The sequence below is a fragment of the Balaenoptera musculus genome, chromosome 3 (assembly GCF_009873245.2).
Source record: "Balaenoptera musculus isolate JJ_BM4_2016_0621 chromosome 3, mBalMus1.pri.v3, whole genome shotgun sequence".
Taxonomy (NCBI): Eukaryota; Metazoa; Chordata; class Mammalia; order Artiodactyla; family Balaenopteridae; genus Balaenoptera; species Balaenoptera musculus.
Genome location: NC_045787.1, coordinates 77142145 through 77164712, shown reverse-complemented (window position 1 = coordinate 77164712; position 22568 = coordinate 77142145). Strand labels below are relative to the sequence as shown.

At 39.6% G+C, this 22568-nt stretch overlaps 1 protein-coding gene across 5 annotated transcripts in view; it reads left to right on the top strand.

The window, feature by feature from the left end:
- The window catches only part of ERAP1 (endoplasmic reticulum aminopeptidase 1), a 34221-nt gene that overhangs the window by 7184 nt on the left and 4469 nt on the right, over positions 1–22568 (top strand). For all 5 annotated transcript variants that reach the window (XM_036847213.1, XM_036847214.1, XM_036847215.1 and 2 more), the window contains 16 exons: positions 833–971; positions 4060–4194; positions 5282–5402; positions 6777–6931; positions 7289–7402; positions 8593–8724; positions 11901–12032; positions 12536–12607; positions 13886–14040; positions 15517–15596; positions 16162–16345; positions 17741–17897; positions 18590–18774; positions 19474–19635; positions 20129–20269; positions 20816–20897. In XM_036847213.1, the coding sequence (XP_036703108.1) occupies positions 833–971; positions 4060–4194; positions 5282–5402; positions 6777–6931; positions 7289–7402; positions 8593–8724; positions 11901–12032; positions 12536–12607; positions 13886–14040; positions 15517–15596; positions 16162–16345; positions 17741–17897; positions 18590–18774; positions 19474–19635; positions 20129–20269; positions 20816–20897 (2146 nt within the window). The remainder of the gene's footprint in view (positions 1–832; positions 972–4059; positions 4195–5281; positions 5403–6776; positions 6932–7288; positions 7403–8592; positions 8725–11900; positions 12033–12535; positions 12608–13885; positions 14041–15516; positions 15597–16161; positions 16346–17740; positions 17898–18589; positions 18775–19473; positions 19636–20128; positions 20270–20815; positions 20898–22568) is intronic.

Sequence of the window (22568 nt, the reverse complement as noted above, 5' to 3'; positions counted from 1 at the left end):
TCATTATAGCCTCTAGAGATAACTACTGCTTCTCTTTTAGGGGAATATCCTTTAGACTTTTTTCTGGATGTGCATACACATTATTTTATGTAAATGGAGCCATGTTATATTTTCTGTTTCACGAGGGAGTTTTTTAATATTTTGAGGAGATGTATTTTACACGGATGACTATCCCTATACATCATTTTAACGACTTTATTAAAATGTATGTTTGTGTGTTGATTTATTTAACTAATCCCCGATGGGTGGAAATGAGGTTGTTTCCAACTTTTTGGCATCAGCAATAATTTGACAAGCATCTTCGTAAATCATTTCTTCAGAATAAATGCCTAGAAGTAAAATTGCTAAGTCAAAGGGTCAATAAACTTTTGATATCCCTTGCCATATTCCTCACTAATACTGTGTATTGGCAATCCTTTTAGAGCCAAAACGCCAACGGATTTTTCCCTTTAATTTATTACATCGATCATTAAGGAAGCTGTGCAGCTTTGGATGTGTTTATTGACTATTTGTAGGTTCTTCTTTTGTGAGTTGCTGATTTATGACCTCTGCCTGCTATTCCACTTGGTTGCTGGGTATAATTCTTACATATTTTTAAGAGCTCATTATCTGTTCAGGTTATTAACCTTTTGTCAAATACCTTTCAATCAATTTTCCTTGTTTTTTTTTGCTTGTCTTTTAGTTTATGATAGCTTTTGTCATATAAAAATTTTTTTAATAGTGACATTCATCAAGATTATGATAACTTTAGGAATTAAAAAATGATCACACACCTAACTGACAGTCCCTGGTGCTTCATGGTGTATTTTTATTTCCCTTGTCGTAATTTTAGGATACTTGCATCAACACAGTTTGAACCGACTGCAGCCAGAATGGCCTTTCCCTGCTTTGACGAACCTGCTTTCAAAGCGAGTTTTTCAATCAAGATCAGAAGGGAACCAAGACACCTCGCCATCTCCAACATGCCACTGGTGAGTCTAAACTCCTGTGTATCTACTCACAAGAAAAGTCCATTGATTCACTGTGATTTGTATTACCTCACTGACAGTTAACATTCAGGTTGCCTGTTTTGTTTGTTTGATTGTCTACAGATAGCTAACTTTTCTATTTCATTTCCAGCCTATGCTTTTGGTTCAAGTAACAATTTATTTATAGTCAAAGAAAAAAATTGTCCCTAAAAACATGCAAAATTTAGGTAAGAGTGACATTGCAGGTGCAGTGTTGGTGGGAGGGAAACTTTATAGAGAATTCAGGTCAGGTTAACTGAGAGTGCCCTTCACAAAGCACTTTCACTTTTATTTTCTCATATGCTCTTTTAAAAGGATTTTAAAGGGAATGCTTTGTCGAATAAGGCCATGTTTCTATGATATAGTTATTTTCTATAATTTCTATATACTATATTACTAATATTAGCTATGCAATTTGTAACTATGGCACAAAGTTGATCAGATGGAAAAAGAAAAAAAAGTAATCTTTTAAGAATATTATGGTAGTAAAGGTAAGTCATGATAGCTAGCTCAGTTCCCAGTTCCAAAGCAGATGTGGACAGTTTTCCCTCTGATTCTTATTTCTTTATTTTATTTTATTTTTTTTCTTTTCCATTATGGTTTATTACAGGATATTGAATATAGCTCCCTGTGCTATACAATAGGACCTTGCTGTTTAAATATTCTATATATAATAGTTTGCATCTGCTAGTCCAAAACACCTCTGACTTTTAAAAGTGGTGAGGAGAAGATGACCTCGCCAAATGAATAAAATTACTTAGTAAGTGCCGTTATCCTGTGATTCTGGTAGCACTGGGAAAGCTTAAGCTGAGCTGTCATTCTACCCCTGATGCATACCAACTGCAGAAGCACACACACCCTTTGTTCAGAGAAGCTCACTGTGGATGAGACTCAGGGTGGAATAGGCTTTGCCCAGAGTCCAGAAGGGTATCACGCCTCATCCCTATGCTGACTGGGGGGGCATTAGCTTTGCATGAAGGGACTCACAGAGCCACAAGCCAACCTCTAGTACAGTATTTCTCAACCTTTAGAACTCTATATTGCTCGCTGAATCCCTTAAGGATCCCTTAAAAGGGATTCTGACATTCCCTCCTAGAAGGCTGTATAAAAAGCAGACTTTCGTGAATCCTTACCAGCCAAGAACTTTTGTCTCTCTCCCCACCGCATTTGTATATAGAAAGATAAGAAACAGTTATGCCATTTTCCTAATATAAATTTGAGATAGAGAAAATCCTTTTTCAAATTATAGTTCCCTCCCCAAATACGGTATTGCTCCCTGGGATGGGAGTGAGTTCTCTAATTAGAGAATTACAGCTTAAGGAGAAAAAAGGAACAGGGGTGGTTTGGAAATGAGGGACAGACTGACCCACTAAACAAGATTGGTGGAGATTTTGTAGGCTTGCAGGGGGAAGGCAAGAGCCCCAAGGCTCCACAAAGACGCTGGAGTCTAAATCCATGGACGTCCGGGACCCACTTGTTGAGGATCAGAAAATCTAATGTAATCTTGCTCCTGGACGAGAAAGCTCTTCCCTTGGCAGAAATCTAACAGGGTGGCCTGAACTCAAGATGCAGACTTGGGGTTGAGGGGAAGGACAGTGGGGTCTCAAAGGATCTTCTTGGAGGCTAGAAAAGCAGATACACCTTTGGAACACCGAAGTGTTTGGGGCAGGAGTTAATCACATCTAAATTTCTATTAAAACAATGTCAAGAATAGAAATTATTGTTAGGGGTAGGTTGAAGGCATTTTAAAAACAAAGGTAATTTCGGGTCCTTCAAGAGTAAACCTAGGTTGGCTATCAGAGTTAGGGTTTGAATGACCAAAGGGTGACCAGCAGGCACCATAGCTTGTGGCTGGTGGGTACTAAAAAGAAGGATGAGGTGGGGCTTCCCTGGTGGCACAGTGGTTAAGAATCCGCCTGCCAGTGCAGGGGACACGGGTTCGAGCCCTGGTCCGGGAAGATCCCACATGCTGCGGAGCAACTAAGCCCGTGTGCCACAACTACTGAGCCTGCGCTCTAGAGCCCGTGAGCCACAACTACTGAAGCCCGTGTGCCACAGCTACTGAAACCCGCACACCTAGAGCCTGTGCTACGCAACAAGAGAAGCCACCGCAATGAGAAGCCCGCACACCGCAATAAAGAGTAGCCCCTGCTCGGCGCAACTAGAGAAAGCCCGTGCGCGGTAACAAAGACCCAACGCAGCCAAAAATAAATAAATTAATTAAAAAAAAAAAAAAAAAGAAGAAGGATAAGGGGGCAGAGAAACAGAGGTAGAAATAAGATTACAGGAAAAATGCATGTGTTAACATGGAATTTCTCATATTAGTTCTGGCTGGTCTTCTCTCCAGGGTCCTGCCCAGTGCTTTCTGTTGGCTGAGGCATTATACTTTCTTCTCTGGAAGCCGACATCTTAGACTGTACCTTTATCACCCCAACCCTACTCTGCAAGGCTGCTCCCTGATTGCATTGAAAAACTGATTCCAATGAAGCAAATCAGAGTTTGGAGGAGGCTTTGCAGGGTCAGGCCCAGGCAGGGTTACTTTCAACTGTTGAGGAAAGTAGAAGCTCTTTTTAGGTTGTCCTCGGTGACCCCTATCAGACACTGCATTTCCAGATCATTCTCATACCTTGTATTTAAGTGAACTACATCTTGGCAAAGCCAGAAATCTCAGTTTTGCTTTGTCTCACCCATGTTATCAATCCTCATGTGCCAAATATGAGTTAGTTTGTGATCATCTGGATTATTTAAAAGAAATTAAGTGATGATGGTTGTATAACTGTGAATATAATAAAAACCACTCAATTGTATACTTTAAAATGGTGAACTTTATGGTGTATGAATTATATCTCAATTAAAAAAGAAATGGAGTAGAATGGTTTGGCCTTGATGTCTAAATTATAATCAGATATCAGAAAGAGATATTTTAAAATAATTATACAAATGTCATGTCGTATACTTTCAGTATGTCTGAGAGTTAGGAAACTTCTCTTTATAAAATGTTTTCAATGTCTTGGGTAATTGTATTTGATGATTTCAGTTATTCTGATTTTAGGTTAAATCTGTGACTGTTGCTGAAGGACTCGTAGAAGACCATTTTGATGTGACTGTGAAGATGAGCACCTACCTGGTGGCCTTCATTGTTTCAGATTTTAAGTCTGTCAGCAAGATGACCAAAAGTGGCGTCAAGGTGAACCTGCGATTGTAACATAGGGTGACCAGCTTGTCCTAGCCTGCCTGAGACTGTCCTGGTTTTAAAACTGGAAGTCCTGCATCCTAGGAATCCCCTCAGTCTTGGGCAAACCAGTTGGTTGGTCATCCCGTTGTCTCAGATACTCATATTTACAGCGGGGTTCTAATAGCAAAAACATATGGTGAGGCCTGGCCTGGCCTGGGTCATGGTCCTGGCTCCACCACTAACTGACTTTCTGCTCCCTTTTGCCCTGCTCCCCTTGGAAGTTAGCTTATACTTCTTTAAAATGTGTAAGTTGGACTAGATCTTGCAATGGTTTCTAAGGTTGCTCCTGTGCATAACTTCATGCAGTTTGGAAGTGAATGTCACTGACTACCTGAGCGGGGGTTTCTAACCATGGGAAGGAAGTAAGATAGAGCGGTCTGCTTGGATTATTAAATGGCTCTGGGGAGAGCATTTGGGCCAGGGAATACTGGAGTACTAGAGAAAAAGATCTTGTTTCAAGCAGCACTTGCCACTTGGGGGACCATTGTGTAGTGAACAACCTACTCAATTGTATGCTATGGCTCTGAATGCAAATAAGATTTTTGGAGAGGAGGGATGGGACACTTTATTTGAAGTTACCTTATTTATTTAAATAGGGGTACATTTCCTATCAGGTTTCCCACCTTGGAGAGGATTGGGACTTTGTCTCCTATCCCCTGAGTTCTTTAATGCCATGAAAACCCAAGCTCAAGTCCATCTGTACTAGGCCAGTGTCCTCAGGGCAAAAGCTGGCTGCAGTGCTCTGCTGACTTCTCAGGGTTCTACTGTCCCTTCATTTTTGGCAACTAAGTCGGCTTTACTTTTTCACTCTCTCATGTAAACATTTAAAAAGACATGTTTGTATTTGTTATCCAGCGTTTGTTGTAGTTTTCAGAAGGGGGGGTTGATCAGGAACAGTCAGCATTAATATAAGAAATAGAACTTCCAACTGTCTTCCTTAATATTGGCAACCATATCCCACAATATGAAGCTGTTAATGTCAGTCTTCTAGAGAAGCCACTGTGGCATTTGGATAACTTTTGTATACCTTTCTCTTCAGGTTTCCGTATATGCTGTTCCAGACAAGATAAATCAGGCAGATTATGCACTGGATGCCGCGGTGACTCTTCTAGAATTTTATGAGGATTATTTCAGCATTCCATATCCCTTATCCAAACAAGGTATAGATTTGGCACAGATGTTACAAAGTGTGGCATTTACTGACCCCAGCAGTAGATTATATCCTCCTAATTGGCATCTCCCTCCTCAGCTCGGCAGGCCCTCAAGTCATTAAAACCTGGCAGGCTCCTGAGGCACATGACATGGAGATAATTTTGCCTTCTGACTTTAAATTTTAATTTTTTAAAAATAAATGTATTTATTTATTTATTTTTGGCTGCGTTGGGTCTTTGTTGCTATGTGCAGGCTTTCTCTAGTTGCGGTGAGCGGGGGCTACTCCTCATTATGGTGCGCAGGCTTCTCATTGCGGTGGTTTCTCTTGTTGTGGAGCACAGGCTCTAGGTGTGCGGGCTTCGGTAGTTGTGGCTCGCGGGCTCTAGAGCACAGGCTCAGTAGTCGTGGTGCGTGGGCTTAGCTGCTCCACGGCACGTGGGATCTTCCCAGACCAGGGCTTGAACCCGTGTCCCTGCATTGGCAGTTGGATTCTTAACCACTGCGCCACCAGGGAAGTCCTTGCCTTCTGACTTTAAAGACAAGCACAACTACATTATTGGGCAGATAGCAAAGGACAGAGGCTGCATTTTTTTCATGATTGGCACACATTTGGTAGGAACATAGAGTACTCAATGAATTTTTCGAATGAATTCGTTGATAGAGCATAAGAAAATCTGCACTTTCTTTCTTACATGAGCCCTTAAAACTACTGTGTGTTTGAGTTTTTAGGTGTATGGGAGTCTTGGGCATCCAAAGTCGAGTGGATTATTGAGACAATTGTTAAAATTGCCTAGTCCCCAAGCACCTTGTCAGAGAATTAGAAATGGAGTCAGGGGCTTCCCTGGTGGCGCAGTGGTTGAGAATCTGCTTGGCAATGCAGGGGACACGGGTTCAAGCCCTGGTCTGGGAAGATCCCACATGCCACGGAGCAACTAGGCCCATGAGCCACAACTACTGAGCCTGCGCGTCTGGAGCTTGTGCTCTGCAACAAGAGAGGCCGTGACAGTGAGAGGCCCACGCACTGCAATGAAGAGTGGCCCCCGCTTGCCGCAACTAGAGAAAGCCCTCGCACAGAAACGAAGACCCAACACAGCCAAAAATAAATAAATAAATAAATTAATTAATTAAAAAAAAAAAAAAGAAATGGAGTCTGGAGATCTGAAACCCAAGCCTGACTTTGTCTTGCAGCAGTAAAGTAACTCTGTATGAGTCACTGAGTCCTTTTTCTTTATTGTGAAAGGTTCTTCAGTCTAGAATAATCCATGATTCTGCGTGAGCCACATAGTTTTTCTTTGATCCCTACACCCATCCACTCTGAAAGTTAGTGTGTTTGGGCGACATGTAGCTTGAGATTGGTAAGACGTTTTTGTTTCCTTCCCGAGATCTTGCTGCTATTCCTGACTTTCAGTCTGGTGCTATGGAAAACTGGGGACTGACAACATACAGGGAATCTTCTCTACTGTTTGATGCTGAAAAGTCTTCTGCATCAAGTAAGCTTGGCATCACGATGACTGTGTCCCATGAACTCGCCCACCAGGTATATAAGCTCAATCACACTTTCAAAAAAATGTTAACTATATCTATATTGCTTTTCTGGGACATAGGCTATTCATACTGTTGTATGAATTCAACCAATTCATTTTTACCATGTCTTTTTCCCCGGAAGAAAAAATTATTTCTTTAAAGCATTAGGTACCATGTTTTATAATACACATTGCAAAGTTTTTCTTTTTACTTTGAAAGAAATATTAGCTTTATAAATATGTTAACATTCATATACTGACCTTACACATATAAAATATATTTCCTTCTGAATGTCTGATGCTTATGGCCACATAGATAATCTAGTTTCCATAGAAATCTGTGAATAACCTGAGTAATGTTTTCCTTTCAGTGGTTTGGGAACCTCGTCACTATGGAATGGTGGAATGATCTTTGGCTAAATGAGGGATTTGCCAAGTTTATGGAGTTCGTGTCTGTCAGTGTGACTCATCCAGAACTGAAAGTTGTAAGTTGTATTTACTTACTTCTTTTTTTACATTTTAGATCAATCTGTTGTTTAATGTTGCTGGAAAATACTTACTGATGTTGGATTATGGAATTCATAGAAAGATTGATATCTTCCCTGGGAGTTTAAATATGAATCAGGTTTCCAAAATGCTAGTGATCTTTAAAGATATATTGCAAAGGTTTATTTCCAAACTCAATTGCTTATTTCCAAATCTATGATTGTTATGAAGTTAGTATTAAATTTTGTCCTCCCTTAATATCAAAGAAATAGAAATAATGACAACCTGTCTGTTCCATATCACTTCCCCAACCTTCAGGTTGCTCACTGAAGAAGTATTAGGTACAGATTGCTGCTATTTCAATAGGGTCCTACTTGCCAAATGAAATGAGTTATGTTTAAGGTAATTATACATTTGATTGTATAAGAACCTAGACTCATGGGTCACAAACTTAATGCTTTGGAACCTCTACGTGTTGATTTTAAAAATCATGTGTTTAACTTGTTAAAATCAAATGTAGTAAAATTAAAAAGAAACTTTATGTAAAAACAATCCTTTATCATATTATAATCTTCATTTGTACATATTCATATCCCATTTTCATCTTCCAGTACACATAACTTATATGTAGCTATAATTATAATGTACATATAATTATTACACTATAGTGGATCATAAATATTTTCCTGTTTCCACATAGTCTTTAATAATAAAAATGATTACGTATGGATATTATTCTATTGGGTAATATGCCCTAATCAGGTTATAGTTGGGATTTGTTTTTCATTACTTTTTCTTTCACTACATGGTTTTAAAGCTAAATTTCTTTGCTTTAAAATAGTATAGATGATGATTGGAGATACTTAAATCACTGTACATTTTAGTTTCTCATTTTGGCACTGTTGGACTGTAGGCATAATGTTTTTCTTTTTAATAGGAAATTTTCTTTATTCTAAGGTGTTAAGTATTTAAAGAAAAATTTCAGTGTTGATCTAAGATCACTGTTTCTTGGCTGTTCTTTAGAAGATAGTAATTCTATTTAATTTTGTAAATTCTATAAATATGGAATAGGTTAAATTAGAAATTTAGAGTGTAAACCTATTATCCCAGGTCAGACCATCCTCATTTCGTATTTTTTTCAAGTAAATGTAAATCATTGGTGATGTTGTCTTTTTTTCTGTCTCAATAGGAAGATTATTTCTTTGATAAGTGTTTTAATGCTATGGAGGTAGATGCGTTAAACTCCTCACACCCTGTGTCCACACCTGTGGAGAATCCTGCTCAGATTCGGGAGATATTTGATGAAGTTTCTTATGAAAAGGTAAAAATGTATTATAAGGGTACATACACTTACAAATGTGGGGTGGAGAGGTTATAGACAGGGTTTTGGGGTGACTTTCCCTTCATAAGGACTAGCCCAGATTGAATTCCTTCTCTTCTCACCCACGCTGCCCAGAGTTAACTCTTTTAGGCCTAACTTGAAGTTTGGCTTAAAATCCTAGATTATATTGTGGTCAGTTCGTTTACTGTCTTAAGTTGAATATTCATGGCCTACAGAAGCTTTTTATTTATCCTTCAATAAATAGGTCTTGATCGAACATCAACTTTGTACCAGGCAAAAGCCCCTGCCCTTGTATAGCTTTTGGTGCCTTCAGAAACAGTTGTCCTGCACAATGTGTTTAATAAAAGAATTGGAAATTGTTGCCAACATATAATAATTGGGAGATTTTATATAAAAATCCAGATTTCTGGCTTCTATTGGAGGGAAAAAGGATTCTGGTCATACCAGGCCTGTATTTCCCTTAGCAACATAGACTGGAGCTAAGTCATGGCTCCTTTATGAGATCAGAGTTCTGCTTTTCCACTTTCCCTTCCATTCCCAACCGTTTCTGTTATCCTCACCAAGGCAGAGAATGTGTCATTTATCATTATGCTTGGCTGTTTTATGTGTAGCAAATGGAAAAGTATTTCTTGTTTGCATGTTTCCATCAATAGTGCAGAGGAGATAAAAGCAGACATAAAACAGACGTATAAACACACACATAGATCAATGGAACAGAATAGAGCCCAGAAATCAACCCATGCATATATGGTTAATTTATGACAAAGGACCTGAGAATATACAATGGGGAATGGAGAGTCTCTTAAAAAAATGGTCATTTAGTTCTCCCAACACCACATGCAAAAGAATGAAACCGTACCACTATCTTACACCACTCACGAAAAAACTAACTTGAAATGAATTAAAGACTTAAATGTTAAGACTGGAAACCATAATAGTCATAAAAACTGAGAGAAAAATCTTCTTGACATGGGTCTTAGCAGTGATTTTTTTGGTATATGACACCAAAAGTATAAGAGCATAAGCAAAGAAAGCAAAAACCAAGCGGGACTACATCAAATTAAAAGCCGTCTGCACAAAAAAACAACAAAATGAAAAGGCAACCTACTGAATGGGAGAAAGTACTTGCAAACCATATGCCTGACAAGGGGTAATATCCAAAATATATAAAGAACTCATACAACTCAATGACTAAAGAAAACAATCTGATTTTAAAAGGAGCAGAAGAACTGAATAGAAACTTTTCCAAAGACAAACAGATGGCCAACAGGTACATGATAAGGTGCTCAACATCACTAATCATTGGGGAAATGCAAATCAAAACACAACGAGACATCCCCTCACGCTGGTCAGAATGGCTCGTCTCATAAAGACAAATAGCAAGTGTTGGCAAGGATGTGGAGAAAAGGGAACCTTCGTGCACTGTGGTGGGAATGTAAATTGGTCCAGCCACTGTGGAGAACATTATGGAAAACAAGATATTAAAAAATAAAGCTATCATATCCAGCAATTCTACTTTTGGGTATTTATTCAAAGAAAACAAAAAACACTAGCTTAAAGAGTTATGTGCACTCCCACGTTCCAGGCAGCGTTATTTACAATAGCCAAGATAATTGTTTCCATAAGTGACCATTCCACAGTGCAATATTCAGCCATAAAAAAGGAAATCTTGGCACTTGGGACAACATGGATGGATCTTGAGGGCATTATGCTAAGTGAGATAAGTCAGAAGGACAAATCCTGTATGATCTCACTTATATGTTAAATGTAAAAACAAACACACAAAAAATGAGCTCATAGATTGGTCGTTGCCAGGGGCGCGGGGTGGCGGTAGGTGAAATGGGTGAAGGAGGTCAAAAGGTACAAACTTCCAGGTTATAAAATACATCACAGGGATATAATGTACAGCATGGCGACTATAGTTAATAACATTGTATTGTGTATTCAGAAGTTGCTAAAAGTAGATCTTAAAAGTCCTCCTCACAAGAAAAAAATTTGTAACTGTGTAATGATGGATGTTAACAAGGTGTATTGTGGTGATCATTTTGCAATATATACAAGTATTGATTCATGTTGTACACCTGAAACTAATGTTATATGTCAATTATACCTCAAAAAAAACACCAGTCCTGTTGGCAGGAATATGCACACCATGTAGACATTCAGAGACCTGGGCTTTGCCTATCTAGTGACTCCATGATCCCCTAGAACCAGAGAGAGACTACTTCTGCCTAGGGGGGACCTAAGAAATTTTCCCAGAAAAGAAGATTTTGAGTCATGTCTTAAAGATGAATTGGGCTGTGCAGTGGAGGCTAACACAACATTGTAAAGCAACCATACCCCAATAAAAATTAATAAAAAAAAAAAAGATGAATTGGGGCTTTTCAGGAAGTAAAGGACATAGAAAGGGCTTTCTCGGAAGAGGGAATCATGATTTCTTAGGAAAAGAAGACTTGAAAGAGGGTGGTGTGTTGAGAGAGAGGGAAGGAGGAAGGAAGGAAGACTCCTTGGTGGTTAGTTGTATGCAAAGTTCAGGGGGAAACAAAGAACGTAAAAGAACATTTTTCTTATCCTTGGACTACTTCCCTCATTTGTCACCTGTCTGACCACTGGAGGCATTTGAGTTTGTGACCCATGATCTACAAGAATGGAAGTGGAGGGGAGAAGAGCTCTTATCACGGGAATGCAGAGTATTTAGGAATTCTCTTGCTCCCTTTCTCATTGTTCCTCTTGCCCTACCAGTTGTCTTTGCTCAAGCCTGCCTGGGCTCCAAGATTCCTCACCTGTTACTCACCTTTGCTTCTACCCCTCCCCACTCCCACCCCAGAGCGGCAGTAGGAGAGCCACGTGGTGGTTCAAGTCCAGTTTTAGTCTGTACGTTGTCCACTCACCTGTGAATAATGGAAGCTCGCAGATGATGGGGAGGCTTGGTTAGTGATAGAAAACAGTTCCAGGGGACTAAAAGCATGAACAGTCATGTTGATCCCCTGCCTCGACAGGTCCAGGTTTAACCCACGTTCTCTAATTGTTCCACGAATTGCTAGACACTAAAAAGGTTACTGTATCTGCATTTTAAAGAGTGACTCCAAAATAGTGTGAGGGTATATTAGATGGAGGCAAACTACAGCTAACAGTTATTTACGTTGTCTTTTCAGGGAGCCTGTATTCTGAATATGCTAAGGGATTATCTTGGTGCCGATGCATTTAAAAGTGGTATTGTAAAGTATCTGCAGAAGTATAGCTATAAAAACACAAAAAACGAGGACCTTTGGAATAGTATGGCAAGTGTGAGTATGTTTTGTGTATCTCTGTGTTTGGGATTGACAGGCTTATTATCTTTTTTTTTTTTTTTAATAAATTTATTTCTTTCTTTATTTATTTTTGGCTGCTTTGGGTCTTCGTTGCTGCACACGGGCCTTCTCCAGTTGCAGCGAGCAGGGGCCACTCTTTGTTGCGGTGAGCGGGCTTCTCACTGCTGTGGCTTCTCTTGTTGCGGAGCACGGGCTCTAGGGCACACGGGCCCAGTAGTTGTGGCTCAAGGCCTCTAGAGCGCAGGCTCAGCAGTTGTGGCTCGCAGGCTTAGTTGCTCCACGGCACGTGGGATCCTCCCGGACCAGGGCTCGAACCCGTGTCCCCTGCATTGGCAGGTGGATTCTTAACCACTGCGCCACCAGGGAAGCCCAGACCTGTTATCTTGTTTTGTTTTTGTTCTGCACCACATTAACCCCTCTGAGAAGAATCATGAGTGTTTTTTACAGAACTGAGTGATGTGTTTATTTCTGGTTTTTAGATTTGCCCTACAGATGGCACACAACGAATGGATGGATTTTGTTCTAGAGGTGAACATTCAGCTTCATCTTCGGTAAGTTTTTACATCTGTACGTGTTCCCCCGAAGCACATTCTTTTACTCCGTTTTCTTTGAAGGATAGCTCTGTGCCAAACTTTCCGAGGTCCTTGACTATATCAGTCTCTCTATAGATAAGGCTGCGTTTAAACTATACCAGACTGACAGCCTTCCACAATTTTTCTTAAATATATCTACACAAGGGAGTTGTCCAGCCTTCTTTGGTAACACATCTCACTGATACTAATTTCTTCAGCTTCACTCTCTGTAAAGCAGTGGATTTATGACATGTTTCTGTGGTAGATCAGGACTGTATCCGTCAGGCCATGTCGATCGTTTCCATAGCTCTTCATTTGTGAAAAAAACATATGATGGCAGTGAGCATTCTTGAGCACTTACTATGTGTCAGGCACGTTTGAAGCACTTATGTGTATCACCTGCTTTACTCTTCACAATAAGCCTATGAGCGAGTACTGTTATCCCTATTTTTACAGATGGGAATATGAAATCCAAAGGCATATGATTAGTAAATTGTGGAGTGGCGATTTGAATTTAGATCTAACTCATGTCTTTAACTGCTAAACTATAAAGAATTCATAACACCTGAATCACAAAACAGTCTGAGTCTCTGTCTATCTGGCCTTGTGGAGTATTTTCATAGGTAGCTGAGGGTGAGTCTGGAGATTCAACAGGATTTTATCCACCAGATTTTTATTTTCTTGGCTTTTTTGCTTTTAGAAACAGCTTTATTCAGTAGTTACTAGATGTGTCCTGTAGTACATTTTATCCTTTTATTAGCTCTTAAATATTTTTTGAAGACTTTTAGCATCAAAGAATAGATCCTTGTTTGAGTTCACGGCTATCTGCTAAGTGTGAGTCATGTCGGTGTTATCGCTTGGGAAGTACAGGCTCTTCATAGAACATGTTTTCCCCACCTTGCTTGTCTGAGAGCCAGCATCGTTATGTAGGTGTTGAACACGTGGCCACTTTCTGTCCCTTCTCCCCCTGCATTCATTCACACTCCTGCTTTGTGCCTGGTGCCAAGCCTAAGGTCTGCCCAGGAGAACCAGGCGTGGTACCTGTTCTCAAGACATCTATGTGTACAGGAAGAGAATGAAAAGTAAACAGTCAGTGCTTTAATGGGCATGCAGTGGCTGGAGACGGGGGGAAGGGAGCAGGGGAAGGGACGCGGAAGAGCTTCACTGGTTGCAACCCTATGAGCACAAGCTTGGGTTCTTTCTTTTCCTAGAGTTGGTCCAAGTGGGTCACGCATCTGCCTTTTTCTTATACACCAGCACTGGCGACAGGAAGGCCTTGATGTGAAAACCATGATGAACACCTGGACGCTTCAGAAGGGCTTTCCCCTGATAACCATCACAGTGAGAGGGAGGAACGTACACGTGAAGCAAGAGCACTACGTGAAAGGCCCGGACGACGCCCCAGAAACTGGGTAACGTTCACAGAGAGAAACTCATTTTGTTGCCTAGGCAACATCTGTCTTGTAGGGTGAACCCTTATTTTTGAAATAGTGCCCTTATCTTTGTTGCTAAAATATTTTAATCAAATCTATATATCCTATGAATCTGACTTATACACCACCGTCTATTCAAAAGGATGAAGCTGATATATAATTATTTTAACATTCTCATGGTTTGTAGTTAGATATGATGGTTATTTCCAGTTACTGGCTTGAAATGAACTCCAGTATAAGCATTTGCCACTTAATTACAGTAGTGCCTGGCATTTGGGTTGGAGCTAAGGACATAAACATTTAGGTGATGTCTGGGAAATACAAGAGACTCCATTCTCTTCTTTGCAAGTCTGAGTTAGATCCCAGAACCTGTTTGTCAGCTTAACACTACAGAGGACATCACTGGAAATGAGACACTGCAACTTGACTGACCCTGGATGGACACTATTTAAAAAATTTTTTATTTTGAAATAATTTCAGACCTATGGAGAAAATATAAGGAGAGAGCAAAGAATTCCATATATTCTTTGCCCAGATATGTGTTAATTCTTTACCACATTTGTTTTCTCTCTCTCCATATAACCTAAAATATCAAACAGTTCCAAAAAATATGATCTTTATTTCTTTCTATATATATATGGCATATATATATTTTTTAACTGTTTGAGGGTAAGTTGGAGACATGATTTCCTCTTTACCCTGACATGCTTCAGTGTAGTATTTCCTAAAAAACAAGAGAATTCATTTATATAACCACAGTACCTTTATCAAAATTATGAAGTGAACTTCATAAATACTATTATCAAATGTATCAACCTTATTCAACTTTCCTCAGTGGTCCTAATAATATCTTTATAGCAAAAGAAAGAAACCTGGTTCAGGATTTTATATAGGATCACATTGTATTACTGTTCACATCTCTTTAATTCTTTTTTTCTGAAACAGTTCCTCAGTCTGTCTTTCTTGACCTTGATATTTTTGAAGAGAACAGGCTAGCTATTTTAGAGAATGTCCTTTAATTTGGGTTTTCTGCTGTTTCTTCACGATCAGATTCAGCTTATGCATCCTTGGCAGGAATTCCACAGAAGTGATGCTGTGTTCCGAGTATATGATTTAGAAGGCACATGCTGTCAATTTCTGCCATTACTAGTGGTCACATTTTTAAAGTTAGGCACCCTGAGATCCCTTTAGGCAATCACTGCGAAGGCTGTCAGGGCTCACTTGAGCCTAAATTCCTAGCTCTATTCAAGGAGTCCAAGAAGAATGAATAGTGCCCAAGCTGGCCACTCCTACAAAGCTGGAAAATGGGCTGGGGATGTTTTGAGCTCTTGACTGTAGCAGTTTTGGGTACCATCCTTCTTTAAATGAGCCAGTGCCCGGAGCATGGTAGGTGATTTAAGAACTGCTTGTTGCAGTGAATCAGCAAATGAACAAATCCATCCTCCTTTCTTGTAGGTACCTGTGGCATGTCCCATTGACATTCATTACCAGCAACTCAGACTCAGTCCAGCGATTTTTGCTGAAGACAAGAACAGGTAATTTGTTGTGGAACTAACTAGCTTTCTTCAAGAAGGAACTGTGGAAATGTGTAGGATTTAGATAATAAGTTTCTTTGCTATTTATCTTGGTTAAAAAAAAGGATCAGGTCTGCCTTTATCTGAAGCAGATCTGTGACTCCATTTCTAGTGAAGAATATAGGTTTGAAAATACTGTCTGGTTGCAAAAGAAGAAGGACAGTATCTTGCCAGATAGGGATTAAAACAGTTGAGTTATGTAATGCTGAGGAGAAGAGATACTTGGGAAAATTTCCCCTTACTTTAACATTGCTGGATTATATCATACATACGGCCTGAAACATGGCATTCTTCTCATAGGTCTATAAATCTCACAAAATGAGTGTCTAAAACTAGTATTGGCTTTTGTCTATTGGGATGCTGTTTTCTGGTTTCTAAAAGGAATGTGTTCAATATGAAACTCATTTCAGTATTAAAATTGTTCAGTATTAAGCTCGCCTTTAATTTCCTTGTCCAGTCTCTGATCAGAAAAGTTTTCTCCAGTCAAGAGGGAAAATGCAGCTATGATTTATTTTATTTGCTCTAGATGTGCTCATCCTCCCAGAAGAGGTGGAATGGATCAAATTTAATGTTGGAATGAATGGCTATTACGTCGTGCATTATGAGGATGATGGATGGGATTCTTTGACTGGCCTTTTAAAAGGAACACACACGGCAATCAGCAGTAGTGATCGGGCCAGTCTCATTAACAATGCATTTCAGCTTGTCAGGTAATACAAGCTCCTCACAGTCTTGGTTTGTTTCTGCAAGCTGCTGTTATCATTCAGATCCTTGATTTCTAAAGATGAAAGTGATTGCTAATAAGAAGTTGAAAGGTGTTTTCTCCTAAGTTCTTCTAACAATTCAAGGTTGCTTTTAGTTTTAGGATTAACCTCTTATCTGCGTCCACTGAGTAAGGTAAAGTAAGGAATCTGTATTTTAATCTTTATCATTAACGACTCGGGTCAGACTGAGGCAAAAGTGTAAAAAACCAGGAGACCGACATCCTGGAGAAGCCCCTTGCCTGGTCCCTAAAGCCTAGTCCTGCAGCTTTTTCTGGCCCTGCTGTAACAGATCAGGTTTCTCCCGGCTGGGTCTCTGACAATCCTGAAGCCTTCGTAGAAGACCAAGTGGCCCAGGCCCAAGTTGTCGGCATTACATCTCTCAGACTAAAGGAGAGAGATCCACACGCCCCACTCCCACCCCACCCAAACTGGATAGCTGAACTGCATAGCATCTTTATGGCTCATAAAATGTGGCCCAACCAGATGACCTTTGAGTGGGTGAGGGTAGTGTTCACTCTTTTTTTTCTTTTTTTTTTTTTTTCGCCCCATAACATTGGCTTTTCAGGAAATGGTCCCCAAGCCTACAACTCAACCTTCTTCAATATTTAGGTAGAACTGAAGTCTAAGGGGAATCACCCAAGTGGGAGGGAATACTGTAATTCTCAGCCCCACGTGTCTCTGCTCTAAATGTCGTGGACTTCCTTTCCTGGGCCTCTTGAGGGGACAGAAAGCAGTGGGGAATAAAGATAGGGGTTGCTTATCTAGCCGTTTCTGCCCTGCCTAAATATTCCCTTCCATAGCGCATTACTGCTGACGTCATAGGGGATTTTGTGTTTATTTACGTGAGCGTGCACCCTACCACTAAGATGTTTAACACCAACCCTCTATAATGAAGAATTGATATCTATATTCAGTTTCTTTTTGAAATGGGGACGAGGATGTGTTGACTCCAGGGACTCATACTTGTGACTGAGTGGCAGTCTAGGTGAGGCTTCCTAAAGGATCTTTGATCAGATTTTCCATTTTTCTCTGCAAGTTCAGCACAGTCCGACGTTTCACAGAGGGACAGATGCTGACCTGTTCCCATTGCATCTTAACCACAACTCATAGAGCTAGTTAACCCTAGCTCTATTATTTGAGAAAGTTCCTTCACAGTGTAAACATGCCGCATGTTGTGATATATGTGACAGGAAAGATGTTAGTATAAAGGTCATTATTTATAAGGGAGCATTTATATCCGATTGAATATTTTGCTGGAAGGTTGTTCAAGTAACTTTTGAAACAAATAGTTGATTTCCTGGATTTTCTTTTAAACTGCTAACCCTGGTGTCTCTTGACCAGCATTGGAAAGCTATCCATTGAAAAAGCCTTGGATTTAAGCTTGTACTTGAAACATGAAACTGAAATCATGCCAGTGTTCCAAGGTTTGAATGAACTGATACCTATGTATAAGTTAATGGAGAAAAGAGATGTGAATGAAGTGGAAACTCAGTTCAAGGTAAAAGCCTGAAATAAGTTGAATAGTTTTTAGATAACTGGTTTGCTTTGGTGTAGGTGTGGAAAAGAGTTCTTATCATGGTGTATATTATATATATAATATATGTATCTTATATATATCTTGATATATTTTAAAGAAAATCACAATTACCTCAGTATTTAGGTTGACCAATGAAGACTTTGGTTTTATTTTGGCACTAAAAATAGGCATGGCACTGTTAGCTTCTGTTCTTAAGTTTCACAGATTTGTCATTCCCTCATTTGGCTAATTGTTTATGTCACTTTACCTCTGTATTGTGATGGTTGCTATTAAGATTTTCTGGGACTCAGGTACTTAAGCGAGAGGCACAAAATTGCTACTTTTGGCAAAATGTGATGACATCTTGTATAATTTGCTCTCAAAATTGAGTCATATCAACTGTCTCTTTTAGTTTGCTTTGAAAGTGGCAGTTCATCCTGATTTTAAGTAGTTAAGGATATATTTATAAAAGACTGTTACGCAAATCCTGAAATCATTCATCATTTCTTGCTTTTGACCCCTTTTATAATTAAATATAAACAACTGCATGGTTTTGGAAATATGAATTGGACTAAGCTTTAAAAAGTAATCCCCATCCCCTGAGGGTGTATTGGATTATATAAACCACGAGATGACTGGGGACAGGACTGGTGACACGTGTGCCTTTCCCACAGGCCTTTCTCATCGGGCTGCTGAGGGACCTCATTGATAAGCAGACTTGGACGGATGGGGGCGCCATCTCAGAGCGAATGCTGCGGAGTCAGCTGCTCCTACTGGCCTGTGTGCGCAAGTACCAGCCCTGTGTGCAGAAGGCAGAAGGCTATTTCAGACGGTGGCAGGAAGCCAATGGGAATTTGAGGTCTGTTTTTATCGAACAACCAGTTTGTTCAGATAAGGGGTATCTTTTATTTTTTCCACCATCCTTGCTAAATGTTGGGAGAAAAAACAAGTATAGACAAGTCTCCCCTGCTGTCCTTTTTGGGAAAATAATTTTTTTTTTTTTTTAGACTTATCTATGCATCGCTCAACTTTCTGTTTTAAGTTCCTGACAGGAGGCCGGGGGTTTGGTTAACGGGGAGGCGGGCGGCAGGGATTAAGTCCTTTTAGACTTGGGGCTTAAGTCCTATCCAGGAAATACTAAGCCAACAATATACATGCTTCTATTTATAGAGGTGCTTACAAACGGGTGGTCCTATTGGATTCCTGACTTTTGTTCATGGACTACATTTTAAGTCTAGTTTGAATTTCCTTCTTTTGACTTGAAAAGTGACCACCTATTGAGTCACTCAGCATCCTTAAAGTATGTTAGAAATGTAGGTATTTATAGAAGTGGCATTTCACAATGTATTTTTGAGAAGGCTACTTAAAACCTAATTTGTTACTTTCTCTTGCTTCTTTCCTAAAGTGTTACTGAAGGAAAGAGGTTATTTTTGTTTATATTTCCAGGCATGCTTCTCTGATTGTGGGTTCAGTTTATCGTTTCATAATCTGTCTCTCTCGTGCATGCAAACGCACTGCCTTCATCTCAGCCTCTCCCTGGGTGTGTTCTTTTCCACAGCCTGCCCAGCGATGTGACCTTGGCAGTGTTTGCTGTAGGGGCCCAGAACCCAGAAGGATGGGATTTTCTTTATAGTAAATATCAATCGTCATTGTCCAGTACTGAGAAAAACCAAATTGAATTTGCTCTCTGTATTACCCACAATAAAGAAAAGCTTCAGTGGTAAGTAATTCATTCATGTTCATGTAGCCAAGAGGAATTAAATTAGATCAGATCCTTCTGGCATCTGTTTTTGTCCTGTTGGCCAGGAGCTGCGTTTCCTGCTGGGAACATTTTTGCAAGAGGGCACGCATCTAATGTGTACGGTAAATAATTAGGGAGCAGCGGGTGTCAGGAAAAATATTTAAAGGAGTATGTATTTGTGTATCTTTAAAATAACACATTTAGAAATATACACCGGATATACCTATCTTAGCTACTTTTGTGAGCAAATGAGAGAATATATGAGAATTGGTGTTGCAAACACTATATAAATGTTAGTTTTTATTATTATGTAGCCATAGGGAGTTTCTCCGGGCTCTGGTAACCTACTTATCTTTTGTGTCTTTATTATTGGCAGATCGGCTTTTTTCTTTCCCAAATTATTTTATTAAAGTTGTTTGGAACTTTTTCAGGGCCTCTTTGTTGCTAACACTTCTTGTCTTAATCATTCTAGGCTACTAGAACAAAGTTTTAAGGGAGATACAATAAAAACTCAAGAGTTTCCAGATATTCTTAGAGCTATCGGCAGAAACCCAGTGGGATATCCATTGGCCTGGCAGTTTCTGAGGGAAAATTGGAATAAACTTGTACAAAAGTAAGTAGTGCCAAAAATTGTGTTGTGACTGGCAAAAATTCCTAAATCTGGCTGTGTTTTAGCTATGTTTGTAAAATAACAGTGATTATCTAAAGGGATTCTTTTGACTGAAGAAAGGCAGTAGAGGTACTTAAAATATCCTTAGAAAATATGAAACTCTAATTCAGTGCTAACTAATGGATCTGGATGGTCAAGTTTTTCATTCCATCTGGAATAATCTCTTCCCGCACCCCGTGACCTACCAGAAGCCGCCTGCACGGTTCAGGCAAGTCTTCTGTTTAGTACTTCCGCTTGTTGCATCTGCCCTAACTCTTGTAGCACCTCCTACTTCTGTCATTTTCTTTTGGGTACTTAATCTTTTATTCAGAGGCTGGTGTGTTGATTTTTTACAACTAGATCTTAGCCCATTGGAGCAAAGGATCACGTCTTATCTTTTTCACGCCTAACCATTTTTTAGTTAATTGCTATCACATATATGAGGCACTTAAAAATACATGTCGAATGAACAAATACTTCACAATACATTTTGACAATTTCTATTTCTAGGTTTGAACTTGGCTCAAATTCCATAGCCTACATGGTAATGGGAACAACAAATCAATTCTCGACAAGAGCACGGCTTGAAGAGGTAAAAAAAAAGCTTTCTTTTTGAACTTCAGTGACAATTATCTAATAAATTATCTAGTAAATATGAGGTAGGCAAAGTACTTTAAGGGTCTGATGAGTTAGAAATGGATTTTGTCACTTGGTAAACGTTCTTTTTGGATGTGTGTTTTGTTCAGTGTGGTGTTTTTGACATGAGCAAAAATCAGTTACAAATAAACCATTGAAAACTGTGCCTCTTCCCAAACATGTTTGGAAGTCTTAGCTCTGCCATTAAAAATTTTAGGGCTTAAAAATTACTTTAGACGTTTAATCCCTGTTTAGGATGTTAAAAGTGATTATTGGAGGTTTAAGTGACTGAAGTGATCCTCTAGTTATTTTGAAAGAGGCGGGTCTGGAAGCTAGGTTCTCCACTATTCGAGCTCATGGCTTCCTATTACTTACTTATGAACCATCTACTTTCAGAAAGAATTCTAGGCAACTTATAAGGTCCATATATAAAATAACGCTAAAATAAAGAACAAAAAGCTGCATAATGTTCAGAAAGAGGAAATTGTATGAGGGATTTGTGCTGAGGATAATTTATTGCAGTTGTACCCTAAGTTTATCATAGCTTCCTAGCAGCCAAAGAAAGATGAGAAAAAAGTATGAGTTATTGTCAGGTAAGAGAGAACCATGGAACATACAAGTTTTCCACAAAAGCAGACCTTTCTCTCAGTCTTAAACTTTTGAGGAGTATGATGTATGGGTCATTTTGTTGAGGTGGCTTTTCTATAATAATATTCTCTATAGTAAAGCTGTAGAACAAATTTTACATGGTTTTAAAAATGGCACAATTAGATAAAAGCTGAGAGCCTAATATTAACTTTTTTAGGAGTGGTTCCATTGTGTAGTCTGGTTACACCATGATCTAGCTCGATGGAGAGTGCTTTGAAAATGGGAAAGAAATGTCACAACCCTTTTCTCCAATTTTTCAGTAGCCTCACCCAGGCTTGTAAAGTTAACTTGCACATAATAATTCAAGCTTGAATTCTAGTGAGGTCTACTGCAGAGATATTCTGTGTGATGACAGCAGAGCCAGCCATGGGCTGGGACCAGATAGACCAGGTCTGTAGCAACAAAACAGTTCATTCATTATCTTGTTCATTCATTTATTTTCTCATGAATTCATTCAAGACATATTACATTCTTACTCTACAGCAGGTGTGGTTTTAGGTTCCAGGGTTACAATGATGAACAGGATAGACAAAGCCCCTGCCCTCACAGAGCTTAAATTTTACTGGGGGAATCAGACAATTACAGACAGAGCAACTCATGTCAGGTAGTTACCTGCTCTGAAGATGAATAAGGCAAGGGAAGGAGAGCGAGTGACTGGGTAAGGGGATGGTGCTGTGTTCTGTGGGATGACTCGCGGACCTTTGAGGAGATGTTGAAGGAAATGCCGATATCTAGGTGGAGAGTGCTGTGTGCAGAGGAAACATCAGGTGCAAAAACCCTGCGGCAGGACATGTAAATGAAAGAGCCCGAGATGTTGTCCGAACGCAGAGTGTCCTACTGACATTTACAATGCAGGAGTCATCCTGAGCCCTTCCTTCCCCTCACATCGAGCTCATCCCAAGTCCTGTTGGCTCTGCTTCCGGCATCTACACCCCATCTGTGCACTTCTCTGCTCTTACCCCGGCCAAGCCTTTCTCAT